The sequence below is a fragment of the Pimephales promelas genome, chromosome 23 (genome assembly GCF_988280905.1).
Source record: "Pimephales promelas chromosome 23, fPimPro1.hap1.1, whole genome shotgun sequence".
NCBI classification, from domain to species: Eukaryota; Metazoa; Chordata; class Actinopteri; order Cypriniformes; family Leuciscidae; genus Pimephales; species Pimephales promelas.
Window position 1 is genome coordinate 12,044,896 of NC_142791.1, and position 13,888 is coordinate 12,058,783.

Below are 13,888 nucleotides of genomic sequence, written 5' to 3' on the forward strand. Positions count from 1 at the left end.
TTTTAAGCATTAGAATCCATCATTAAACATGAAGATCATTCATAAGTGGAAAATCTTTAAGACAGCTGCCAATCTTTACAGATGGACATCCAAGCAAGTTCACCTATAAGATGCTCAGAGAAATGTGCAATGCTCAGAAAAACTGCAATAACTTCACATCAGACGCACAGGCCTCGGGTAACATAAGTTCATGGAGGGGTTGCCAGGAGAAAGCCTCTTAATTCTCTTTAAAAAGAACATGTCAGCTTAGGTTTGCAAAGTTGCATCTGAACAAATAACAAATTTTGGACAGATGAGACCAAAGTGTAGATGTTTAGCAATAATGCACAGCGCTACATTTGGTGAAAACCAAACACAGACAGCATGTCAACACAAACATGTGGGCTTGTTTTGCAGTCACAGGACCTGGGCACCTTGCAGTCATTGAGTTGACCATGAACTCCTCTGTAGACCAAAGCTATTCGAGAGTCAATAGTGAAGCCATCTGACCGACAGCTAAAGCTTGGCTGAAATGGGTCATGCAACAGAACAATGATCCCAAGCACACTAGCAAATCTACATCTAAATGGCTGAAAAAGTGTTTCAATGGCCCAGTCAAAATCCAGACCTCAACTCGATTGAAATGCTGTAGAGATGCCCACAAACCTCAATGAACGGAAGCACACTGTAAAGAATAGCGGGCCCAAATTCCTCCACAATGATGCAAGAGACTAAATTATCACCTCTTTATGCACAGCTCCACTACTTCCTCAGCTTCAGCCAGCTCCTTGTTTCCTGTCTGCCATTACTGGAAAAATTGATTAATTCAGATGTGCCTGACCTCAGTTGTCACAACAACAATCATCAGACACACCTGAATTAATCAAGTTCGTCAAGTGGCAGACAGGAAACAAGGAGCTGGCTGAAGTTCAGGAAGTAGTGTAGCTGTGCATAAAGCCAGATGCAAAGTTTTTTGTTTTTTTGTTTTTCCCAAAAATGGCTTCACCATTTTGGGTTTATTTTTGTTAAATAAATAATGACACTGTGTAATATGCCAAGTGTTGTTCACCTGAGGTTGTATTACCTGATTTTAGGACCTGATAAGGACAAGATGATTTTTTATGTTCTGATACTAAAAAAAAAAAAGAACAGAATCTAGTCAGGGCATACTTTATTTTTTCACATTACTGTAGATACAAAACCTGTTCTATTAGATTACATTTTAGTTTTGCTTTGTGTTTTAAAATGGCTTTTCACATCTTTTATGAAAAAATATCTGTTGATTAAATCGTCAGTAGGCCTACATACTTCCCTCTTTTATTATTTCATATCTGTTACACATTCACACATTTTTTTTTTTTTTTTACTAACAGCTTCCAATGTGAATAGTCATAGGGTGTACAGGGAACCTGTTTATTGACTTCTAACCTGTGGTATTTCACCCTTAGATCCAGTGGATAGAAAGATGCGATAACTAATGGCAGCCGTTGAAAAGGGCATTTCTGAGGTAAAAATTCCTAACAAAACATTTTCCCCTCTCAAGATACCATCACAGTGGTGAGTTTTGCACACACGAATTTGCCTAAGGTTTAGGTTGCAACATAAATCCACTCATTTGATGATACCTGTAGATTTGTTTTAAATATTTTTCCACAGAAAGTTCAGTGTTACTACAATCCCTCATTTATTACTTTGCAATGGTATAAACATTGTGAGGCATTCTTCTCTACATTTCAAGTATCCAAACATATGTATTTTGGCTGTTCATTGACAACAGCGTTTTTTTTTTTTTAACTAACGTTATCATCTCTGTGTAAACTACAAGAAAGAGACTGTGAAAAAGGTGATATCATGAGCATGCTTAGCACGTGTTCAGTCTATAGGTGCACCTTTCTTTACAAAGTGACATTGCCATCTACTGGCCTGGCATGAATGCAGCTTTTGTCACAGAACCATATGAACAGGGATTGTTTTACGAAACACTTTTCAGTCTTTAGTAAATTGTGTAAACAAACTCTTAGTTAAAGGTAAAAATGTATCATTTTGTTCTAGCACCTCAAACTTTTTCTCTGACTAAGTTCTGTAGTGTAGTGTGAGCATATGGCAATAGGCGTGTTCGACTTCATATAGCGCTGTGCAGACTGACCAGCAAGAGTTGCCACTTAGTCCGTGGAAAAGTCCGTGCAAACACTTTCAGCTTCCCATAGTGACACTCGCACTGTTCGCGTAGCTCATCACAGACAAAGTGGATTAGATGCAAATGTCAAATACAGACATTTTCATAAACCAAAACACACTTTATGTGTGTATTTTTTGTATATTTTTTTGGTTTTTACTAGTGTTATTTTGATAAACATGACACAATATAACATGGTTACATATGTTTTTATGTTATAAAAAAACAGATTTTTGTGAGTTTAGTGGAATAACATTGTCAGTGAATTGAGCCAATTAAGGAACAGTCGTGTCGTCATCAGCCGCTCTTGCGAAGTCACTCTCGCGGTACTTTCTACAGTGTTTCTAACTTTGAGTCAGATGCTGATCGGTCTGCACAGCGTCACATGAAGTCGAACACACCTATTTCCACTTTCTTACCTTAAAAAAGAAAACTTAAGATCATTGACGGAAATAAGCCGCACTTTAAGTATCCAAAAACATGCTATAGAGTACCCCTTCAAGACATCACTTACTGCTGATGTGCTCCACAATTTTCAATGTTTCTTCTGCATAAGTTGTTTCAAAGTTTGGGATCATTAAGGATATTCGGTTCGGTTATTTTAGTCCACAAGGATGTATTCAAATTGATCAAGTGACCGTAATGTTACAAATCATCTCTTTAAATAAATATTCTTCTGAACTTCATTCAAAGAATCCTGAATAAAATCCAGTTTCCACAAAAATATTAGAATGAAATCATGCAACACTAAAAACTGGAATAATGATGCTGAAAATTCAGCTTTGAATAGAAATATTAAAAATTGTAATATTTTACAATGAGTTTGCTACATTTAAGTAACTATACATCAACTTTCACACAAAAATAAACTGTTTTATGGAGAAGTCAGAAGATTCACTCATCCAAACAACATTGAGAAAGTTCAGAGTTATTTTCTTATGTTCTTAGGAACAATATTGTAGGACACATAAACTCAATTTTAGTTTGTAGGAGTCCCAAGATTATAGATATATAACCAAGGAATGAAATGCTTGATTCAAAAGATTTAAAAACATTTTCCCCCTATTATTGGAGACATTAAGTGATTAAAACAATATGTACACACAATGTGTAAGATTCAGGTCCTATATTGTACCCCAAACATAGAAAGTGCTGTAACCGTTTAAAATGAGGGAACAAGTGGAAAACCCACCAAATTAATCTGTTAGAAACGTAAAATATCATAAAAACAACAGTCTTGAGGATCAGCATTTTTATTCAGTTCACTGATATAAGGGACAGAACCATCATGGGGCATTGAAAGGATGGAAATTCAGGAGTTTGCTGTGGATTCACACTTATCACGAGAGGGAAATCGATGGGAAAGAGAGCAGGAGAACACAGGGGAAAAGGGAAGGGGAGTGACAAAGGAAAAGAAACCATAGAAAAAGGCACTTCTACTCTCTCAGTAACCAGTCTGATGCACCAATCTCTGGAATTAAAACAAAAAATATATAGTGCGAAATAAAAACAGAAGATGATCTATATATAAAAGACTGCATCCCAAGCGCACCCAACAGAGAGAGCAATGTAAACGAAGCCGGTTTCTCTGTACAACACTGGCCAGACTCGCTTCTGTCTGTGGGAGCACCGGGAGTCCTGAACGTAAAGCATGTGCGTGAGTGCGTGTGGACAGTCTTCATCTATCTGCCTTTACTCTCGTTAAAAAAAAAAAAAAAAAAAGTAGCAATGGTCACAGCTACCAGTGCCAGCCTGTGGCAAGAGCCCAAAGCTTTCTGTAGGACACCAAGGGAAGACCACAGGAGCGGCACATGGGACATACACCATGACTACGGTGTTCACGCAAATGAAAACAAGTATTCATTGTCTTTAAAAACCTTCCTTTTATGTACAAAAAGTAATAAAGGCAATCACACCTTAAGATCCTGGGCTTTTCTGTACCGACGCCAAGGCTCAAGAGGATCACCGAGCAAATATTAGGTTGATTTTTCAAGTATGGAGCATTTCAAAAAGAGGCGGAGGCAGCCCCTCTGGGACGGCGAGGGAGCAGGGCTTCTCTGTAGCTACGCCCGCTGTCGCCGATCACAGAGAGGGAGTGCTTTGCCACCGCCGTGGTCTAGTAGAATATCACATAACAGCTACCAGGAAGGTTAATCTGGAATTACCATTGAGACCACGGAGAAAGGGGTTTGGGGGGGGAATGGTTGCGTCGCCAGTCCCGCAGACGCACAGGGGTTGGTAGCAGCTTCTGACTTCTCTGTAACACGTCAGAAATAAAACACGGCCTGCGGCGACCAGGACGAAACCATCGCGACAGTACACGTTCATGTAAAAAGTCTCTTAAAATTTTTCAATCCAATCCCTGCACTATGTAACTTAAACACATTCGTGTTGATTCTGACCAAAGCTGTTTTGATCCCACTTGTGATGGTACACAAAGGGGTGGACCTGGAAAATGGTTAGCATTGGTTCTCTTAGATGTTACAAAAAAAAAAACAAGTTGAGGGGTTAGTGCTTCAGCCAGCAATGCATAGCATCACAGAACAACCTTTGACCCCCATTTGTGCCATCACTTGATCTTTTAAGCAAGTAGGTAAGGAAGGAAGGGCCAAAGAGAGACGGGTGGAGAAGAGGGCGCATAAGTCAATCAAAACAAAAACCTAACAGCCACCACAGATCTTTCGAAAACAACACAGCAAAGAACAGGGTTGAAGGAAGAGTCGTACGGGGAAGGGAGTTACCTTTGGGAATGGGTGTGAGGTTAGGAGTGAGGGGTTTGGTACATCTCCCCCCTCCGGTGGGTTGAGTAGGTTTCTCTGTAATGTACACCTACCACCCGAGGAAAGGAGGGGGGGTTACAGATTTAGTATTTAAGCTTTTTGGGAACTTCCCAGGGGAAGGACTCACGGCCAAAGTGGCCATAGGCGGCGGTGCGCTGGTAGATGGGCTTCTTCAGGTCCAGCTCTCTGGAATTGTACAGGAGACAGAGTGAGACAATAGCCACGCAGAAAGAAGGACGTTCAGTCAAACTCAATTAACTTCTCTAACGTTAACTGTGCAAGACCAAACTCTGGAAACACGGGAGCAAATACCACAAAGTTGACTGGGGAACCGTCAAACCGAGAGGCAGCGGTTGGGCCGGCCCTGAGGAGCACACTTTACCTGACAATGACACCCGGGCGGAGGTCGAAGTTCTTCTTCACGATGTCCAGCAGCTCCTTCTCGCTCCTCTGGGAGGTTCCATAGTGGAAGATGGAGATGGACAAGGGGTGAGCCACTCCAATGGCATAAGCCACCTGAGGAAACGGGTAAATGAGTCAAACGGTCTCATTCCTTCACCATTAAACTAACACAAATGAACAATATCGTAGAACACATTCACTCAATTTTAGTTTGTAATAGACAACCAAGAAATGAAATGCTTGATTCAAAAGATTTAAAAACATGGTCCAGCAATGTAGCAGTTTTTTCATAACCTTTAAATCCAAATAATCACCTGGACCAGAACACGCTTGCACAGATCAGCCTTGACTAGAGACTTGGCCACCCAGCGGGCCGCATAGGCGGCTGAACGGTCAACTTTAGTGTAATCCTTCCCAGAGAAAGCACCACCTCCATGAGCACCCCAGCCTCCGTATGTGTCCACGATGATCTTACGGCCAGTCAAACCAGCATCTCCCTAAAACGGTATGAAGCATATAAATGTTTAAACAACCACAACTGGGAAATAAAGTGGTAAAATACATACATGTACACGCTTTTTAAATACTCCCAGGGTTCCCACATCTATTGGCAAATGAATGACCATGACTGGATTATTATTAAACTAAAGAATAACTGGACAAATGGAAAATGAACATACAAAAGTAATAAAAAAAAACACATAAAATGACAAAAGAACACAGCTAAATTAGCATCAAGTAAAAAGAAGCTTTTCATTTCCATGACCATGGGAACCCTGTTTGAGATAACTGCATAATTAGTTGTAGTTTCAACCTGTGGGCCTCCGATGACAAAGCGTCCGCTGGGCTGCAGGTGATAGATGGTGTCATCGTCCAGGTAGACGCTGGGCACCACTGCTTTCACCACCTTCTCCTTCAGAGCATCACGCATCTCATCCAGACACACTATGTCATCATGCTGAACAGACACTACAATGGTGTGGACACGCACAGGAAGCATGGCGCCACGGTCCTGCCTGTACTGGACGGTCACCTAGAGCAAATCGTAACAGCAAAAGATGAGCCGAAAGCTTCAGATTTCTTTAAGATGCAGGAGCACAGCAGTCCTACAGTAGTAATACACTACGGTTCAGAAGTTTGTGGTCAGTAGCATAAGAATGTTTGTTTCTAAAAAAAAGTGTTTCACCAAAGCTGCATTTGATCAGAAAAATTAAGAATTGCGATTTGATATAGCAATGTATTGGGATTCTTTTTAAACACACCATGGGGAAAAGCTAAATCATACACTTCTACAGACTGTACAAGTATAAGATGAGTCATTTACAAAAACAACTCATATCTATGCGTTTTGTTTCACAAGCATCTTGCAGTACTACATTCTCTTGAATAAATGATTCAATCAATAACATTTAACAGTCACCTGTTGCCACCTAGTGGCGAAACAATGTAGTCGATAAATGCGTTATTTAAAGGGATACTCCACTATTTTTGAAAATAGGCTCATTTTACCACTCTCCTAGAGTTAAACAGTTTCTGGTCCCATTGATTTCCATAGTATATTTTTTTTCCTACAATGGAAGTCAATGGGACAAGAAACTGTTTGGTTACTGATAGTCTTCTAAATATCAGAAAATCAGCTGACTGGGTTCAAAAATGGTAAAACCTAACTGTTTAACTCTGGGGGAGTTGTAATATGAGCCCATTTCCAAAAATAGTGGAGTATCCCTTTAAGTGTCAAGTTTCTATCAAATAGTGATTGACCATTTTGATCGCTAACTGTAGATGGCGTTTATATTTGAACTTTAAACTTTTCAAAGATAAATTGTGCAGCTCTATTGTCTAAGTGCAACACTCATAGATGACATTTTATCATCTATTGGAAAAAAAAAGTGTCTAACTTCAGTCAACTTCAACAAAAAACAATTTAATTTGAAATAATATCGACTCTTGAATAAAATCTGGATTTTAAAATCATAAACAATTGCGTTAGATTTTTTTTCTCCCATCCTTAGTCTTCAACGTCAAATGATCCTTCAGATTTAACTTAATATAATTTGGTGCTCAAGACACAATGTATTTTTGTGGAAATTGCAACATTTTCATACAAGTTTAAAAAAATTAAATAAAAAGTTAATTATTGCAGTAAAAAAAAAATATTTGAACTGTAGTGTATTTTCACCCTCAAATTATTTCTAACAACATTCTTAGGCCTCATCTCACCTGGGTCTTGGAATCAGGTCGCAGCCAAGACAGGGTGCCATTGCGGCGTAGCTCGGCCATTTTGGCATTCAGTTTGTGGGCCAGGACAATAGTGAGAGGCATACACTCCTCAGTCTCATTAGTGGCATAACCAAACATCAGGCCCTAAGAAGCAAAGTCAATCCAGTAAAGATCTCATTTCTCCATTCATGTGCAAAAGATGTGAGTTGGTCTTGAAAGTCGTTATCCAGCTCTTACCTGGTCTCCAGCTCCTACATCCTCCTCACTGCGGTCAAGGTGAACCCCTTGAGCAATATCAGGTGACTGCTGCTCAAGAGCCACAAGCACGTTGCAGGTCTTGTAGTCAAACCCTAAAAATGACAATAAAATGCTGATTATCCAACCCCAGATCTAACTGACAGTTCATACGAAATGGTAAACCAGAACATTATGTAGAGTGGCAAGTTATGCAGGTATTATGTACACAGGAAACGGCACAGAGAGTAGCACAGTAGCACTCTTTCCCTTGACATTTAGTGCCGCTATACCTTTGGAAGAGTCATCATAGCCAATGTGCCTGATGGTGTCCCTGACAACCTTCTGATAGTCCACGACAGCATGAGAGGTGATCTCACCGGCCAACAAGATCATTCCAGTCTTGGCGACGGTCTCTGCAAGGACAGATTGATAGGGGTTAGGACTCCAGTAGCAAGCATGAGGAAAAGTGTGCAGGAAAGCATAATTTGACACTGACCACATGCTACTTTGGCATCAGGATCTTGTTTGAGGTGGGCGTCCAACACAGCGTCACTGATCTGGTCACAAATCTTATCTGAAAAAGAGGAACAAGTGCTTCAACATTTAAATCAGCAATTCAGAGTGTAGCATTCAGGGTAAACAGGACTCAACTAGATTTTTTTTTATCATGGGTGATTAAAATGTCTCCACGATCTGCTTTTGAAGAAATAACGTAGTAGTATGGTGCTTCAGTGCGGTCTACCAGTTGCAGCTCTGGTGTCTCAACATAATATACAACGTGACAAACATTCACATCACATGCTAACGCAGAGGTAGAGTTACTCACGAGACACTGCTCTCTTCTTATATGCACTTTGAGCGCGCACACACCCGAAGGGCACAGGCACTAAAAGCCCGTCAAATAGCGCCAGGTTACTGGACTAAATTATCTTTTGAGTCTTATTGCACTAATACTGTCAAATACACACAGTTTATGGTTTACATAAACACAGTTGGTTATGTCTAAAGTGAAAGTAAATATTTGAGTATATAATATACGAGTGTATATTAGACATGCAGCGGTAGAATAGAAAACAAAAACTTGCACTTAAAGGGATAGTTCATCCAATAATGAAAGTTCATTTACTCAATGAGCAACAAAAATACTTCGTTTTACATTTGAGCATACATTAAAGCTCAGATAAAGGTAATTTTAAAAAAAGCAGCCTTTCCCCCCTCAAAATAAGGCCATGTGTAGAAATATTTAAAACTGAAATCATTACCAATACATGATTGGCTTACCAGTCTCATGTGATCATTTAACAAGGATACAGACAAGGAAGTTCAGTTGCTATTGCTGCAGTCACCCAACAAGTGGAGCACTTTATTTTCTGCAATACGACCTCTAGTCGAGGCACTGGCAGGCATGCCCTCGCTGCCACTCCACTGCAGGCCCTAGAGTAATGATCTATATTTAGGGCAGAGGTAAGCCAAGCTAATCATCCCTCCCCCTACAGCATCTACTGAACTCAGACCTGCACTGATCTCATTAGAAAGCACTGTGACGCAGTAGCCAGGGGCAGTGGAGCGAGAGGGGAAAGTTCACCCCACGTGTACAGGTGTCAGTCAATGAGACAGTAAGCAAAACATGACCCGCCCACCAGTGTACTTCACGAGAGTACACAAACGCGTGGCCAAGTATGTGATCATAGAACAAAGTAAACTCTATTTGCTGCGGCAGTAAAAACCCTCACTTACCCAAACATTAAGTGTTATTGAACTAGCGCTTGCTTGACCAAGACTCCTTCGACAGTCACTTTAAGTCAGCAGTTGACTTGATAGAGATCACTGGCCATGTGATTTACAGACCCAAAGAAACGCAGCTTTTGGTTCATTTACATTAGCTTTGAGACGATAAATATGTTAATAAAAAACTCCAAGTACTTTCTCCATAGGGCAACAGATTAACATCAACTTATAAACTAGCTAAACTCTCAAAGTATTTAAATATTTGCGCATACTCAAGGCTTGCAATAATCACTTCTTATTTATACTGATATAATACTGTATATACATACACAAAAAGTTGTACATTTCTCATTGATTTATTTCCATTACATCATTTGCAATGCTTCATTGGATTCAAAGTTCTTTCCCTCATTAAAGTTAATTACACTGTCTTGCACTTCTGTCTGATTTTCAAGTAGTTTGCAATATTGTGATTCATCATGTAGTTGGTTGGTTTGGTTCATGGCTTATAAGTCTTTCACAAAGACTTTTTAAAGATACCTATGGAGAAAAATACTGTAAAAGTGGATGGGCACCGTTTCCTCTATTGTGGTCATTCTGACAAGATGTGAACGCAACATATGATGTTCAGGAAAGAAAATTCCATCAGAAATCACACACTTGCAGGACACGTACTGGATCAGACTATAGCCGAAGTAGGTGTGCAGCATAAACATTCCTGCAAATACACAATATGTGTGTGCGATGACCAGTTTGGTCTTTGAACAGTGATGTAACAACTATTGACAAACTGTTGACTCAGTTGTTAAACGGTTTAATCCAAACTTTCTCATTGGTACCACATGAAAAGTAATGCCTGCTTCACATTTATTTATACTCATTCAATCTCATTTTATGGTATAATGGAAATGAAAGGCATCAATAGGATGGGACCAAACCAATAGGACCTACTGCATAAGCTTAGACTGCCGTGTGGCTAATGTTCGCACACTGTTTTATGAATACTGCGTACTCATATGACGTACTGCGTTAAATGCAGCGCAAAAGGCGCGAGACGCGTCGCAGCGATGGAAGACGTCCGTCAAGCACATAGGTGCTATGTAAAATAACAAAACACCAAAATGCAAACCACGATACATGTGCTGTGTGAACGACAAACTTTATGAACGCAGGGACGCTTTGCGCAGCCTTCATGCATGTTTCGGGCCTAAAAGGTGCGCTGACGCAATAGTCGGTTGAGCGAGAAGGAAACTTTACACCACGTGCTGCAGGGGTGTCAAAGACCAAGGACGCCAAAAATATCACACAAACAGAGGCTTAGTAGGCGAAAAAAATACATCGACAATAAACATTTAACGACGATTTAACCAGCTCGCGGTGACGCGCGTAGTGTAGTCGCTGATCTCATAGGCCATATAATGTGGATTATCAATAAATGCATTAAGCGGAAAAGATCAATAATTCTTGAAATGGAATAAGTTCAAGCCTTGACGAGTGAAATTCGCAACCGGGCAAACCGGCAGAACAACAACACGCGCAATCCGCATTGCACATGAACGCGTGTTCCGCGAGCACGCCGATAACATGGCCACCACGCGCGCGCAGTCTTCAAACGAAAACATAATCGTTATGAGCTAATATATAGTAAATACGAATGATTATTAATTTTCATTTCTAAAACAGAGAACAAGACTATGAATACGCGGTTTAAAGCGTTTATGGCCTACATTCGCAAGATTAGCTGCCTTTTGGGCCGAAAATCTGGTGACTCCGCCGCGCGTGGCCAAGGAGATAAATACATCCCACATTCACGAGATCAGCGCGCATTAACGTATAGCTAACGCCTTTTACTGGTCACATAATGCGAGTATGATAAAATAGTCATGGTGGCAAATGTTTTAGGTATAGAAATGCAAAATAATAATTTCCAGAAGCTAGTATTAGCACGTGCTAGCTGTGGTATCGCGTTAGATCGTTTTTACCTTCTGCACGACCTTATGAGACTAAAAATTCCATTAAAAAAACAAGGATGTTGTGATACATACCAGGGTGTCCTTCACCGACAGATTCCGACGTGAACAAAAAGCAGTCTTCATCAATCAGGGAGTTATGAAAGCCGTTCATTTGCCCGTTCATGTTGAATGTTACTGTTGCGCTTTTCTAAAGGTGTATGTCTCTCGCGCTGGCTTTAGCGTGTTAGATTCAGATTCTCTTTGCTTTTCAAACGTCGGTCTTAAAGGGATGTTTCTGGTGATGCTCTGCCGTGGACACGCTGTGTGTGTAGACTTGACCTCAAATGATCACGCGAGCCGCCGGTCTTCAAGTTTATATCCCTCCCACTTCTCTCCAAACTCAAACGTCACTCGGGCGCGCCCCCGTCCATCTGGATTCCAGCCAATCAGAAACGACGTAAGGCCCTCAAACAGTAAGCGGACAAAGGCCCCGCTTTGTACACGACATTTTACAAAAATAGAAAGCAAACTGAATGGGATTATTATTATTATTGTTTACCATATTGATATATTTATATATATTAAAAACAAATAAAAAATCATCAACAACAATTATCAACAACATGAAATGCGTTAAGCATTTTCTCAAAATGGGGAGAGAAAGAACTGGAGGGGGATTGTTAGTTGATGAAAAGCTAATGATTAATAATTAAATCATAAAAGTAAACAATTTAAATTATTTGATAATAAAAAACAAAAAAATAAAAACAATTGAACAGCACCAATGCTACATTTCTCTATGTCATAATCAATAATGAAAACGGCAATGACATTGCACATTCAAATTTTTGCAGGTTTGAAATATATTTATCTGGACCTTTGTCCTGATCAGTAGTGAAGGCCACTGTATATGATGAAGAGATAGTGTTCCAAAGCTATATCAGTGTTTACTTAACTAACTTGATTATTCTTCTCATACATGGTGTAACCAAGAGGTGCTTTTGTACCCAAATTTAGAAGCAACACAAATTTATTGGACATTTGCATTGCCATTCTATATTTTGAATATAGTCAAATATATATGGTATTTGACACACAATAGTTTTTTTTTTTTTTTTTTTTTTTTTTTTTAAGAAAGGAACATATAAGTCAAGATATATGGTAAAATATATGGTAAAATATATAAACAGTAAAAAGAAGAATTAGGGAGAATCAATACATTTTAAATCATTCACTGCCGTTGTGATAATATAATCCATAGAAAGGTACTGTAATCTCATGAGCATTTTAAAATGTAATGTAATGTAATCTAATTTCAAGTAGCTTACTACATTTTTGGAATCTGATTGCTTAATCCAGATTACGTAACCCTGTAAGGCCAGTATGTTGAAGACAGTGTGTTCCAAAGAGTTTACTAACTTACACCATTATTCTTCTCTGTAGGTGCTTTTGTCAGACTTCAGCACCTCTTTTTACTTTGAGATCATTCTGGGGTTAAATACAGATTTCTGGATGAAATGATTTTTACATTTCCAGCAGTATTCAGAATAGCATCACTACTAAATGGCCTTTAAATGGCAGGAGACATCAACAACACATTAATATCATTCAACCTAAATAGCTTTTACAAAAAAATATTCAGTTGTGACCACCTTTTGTAATCATCAACATTTTAATATGTTCATTTGACACATTTTTTCTCTAATCACAATTACATTTATTTTGTAATTAGATAGATAGATAGATAGGATATTTTCACTCTGACTGCTCCTATAAGTTTCAGGCTACATTTTCACAATGCATCATGTGATTGTGTCTTTTGAAATTGTATTGTATTGTTAATTGTAATTTTGTAAGATGATTCTAATACAGTTTTACAGGTGAAAATTTATGTAAAATGTCCTTTGTATCACATATATCAGCAATGTTTGTCAGTATTGAGAGGTAAACTTTGGACTTGTTGAGCAAAGCATTATTTATTGTAGTGCAATGCTATTAAATGTGAGTAAATGAAAGCTTGGGCAGAGCTGGCTAAGCCTGTCTTACCACTCTGCTAATTACTGTGTGGGGGTGTTATGCAGTAAATAAACAAACAAATAAATAAATGCTGGGTTGTTTCAACCCATGTTTGGGTCAAATATGAACAAACCCAACTGTTGGGTATAAAAATTGTATTTAGAAATGTAAACATGGTTGGGTTTGTCCATATTTGACTCAAACATGGGTTGAAACAACCCAGCATTTATTCTGTGGACAACTGTTCAACGTGATTGCAAGAATGAAAGCTTCAATTCATGTTGAATTGCACTATCACAGATTTTCACTGTGAACTCACATGGGGCCTTATTTATCCCATCTAATCTGGCAGTAATTTCTTCGAGGGACCGTGGGCTTTAGACTGAAACTCAGAGGTC

At 39.2% G+C, this 13,888-nt stretch overlaps 1 protein-coding gene across 1 annotated transcript; it reads right to left on the reverse strand.

The window, feature by feature from the left end:
* Nucleotides 1–4,269: 4,269 nt before the first annotated feature.
* mat2aa (methionine adenosyltransferase 2Aa) lies at nucleotides 4,270–11,859 on the reverse strand. Its single transcript, XM_039675489.2, has 9 exons — nucleotides 11,568–11,859; nucleotides 8,291–8,368; nucleotides 8,085–8,207; nucleotides 7,795–7,907; nucleotides 7,558–7,701; nucleotides 6,152–6,370; nucleotides 5,652–5,834; nucleotides 5,318–5,451; nucleotides 4,270–5,121 (listed from the first exon to the last, which is right to left on the reverse strand). Exons 1-9 carry the CDS (start codon nucleotides 11,656–11,658, stop codon nucleotides 5,019–5,021), a joined length of 1,188 nt encoding a protein of 395 aa, XP_039531423.2. The 5' UTR covers nucleotides 11,659–11,859; the 3' UTR covers nucleotides 4,270–5,018.
* Between the last annotated feature and the right edge of the window lie 2,029 nt (nucleotides 11,860–13,888).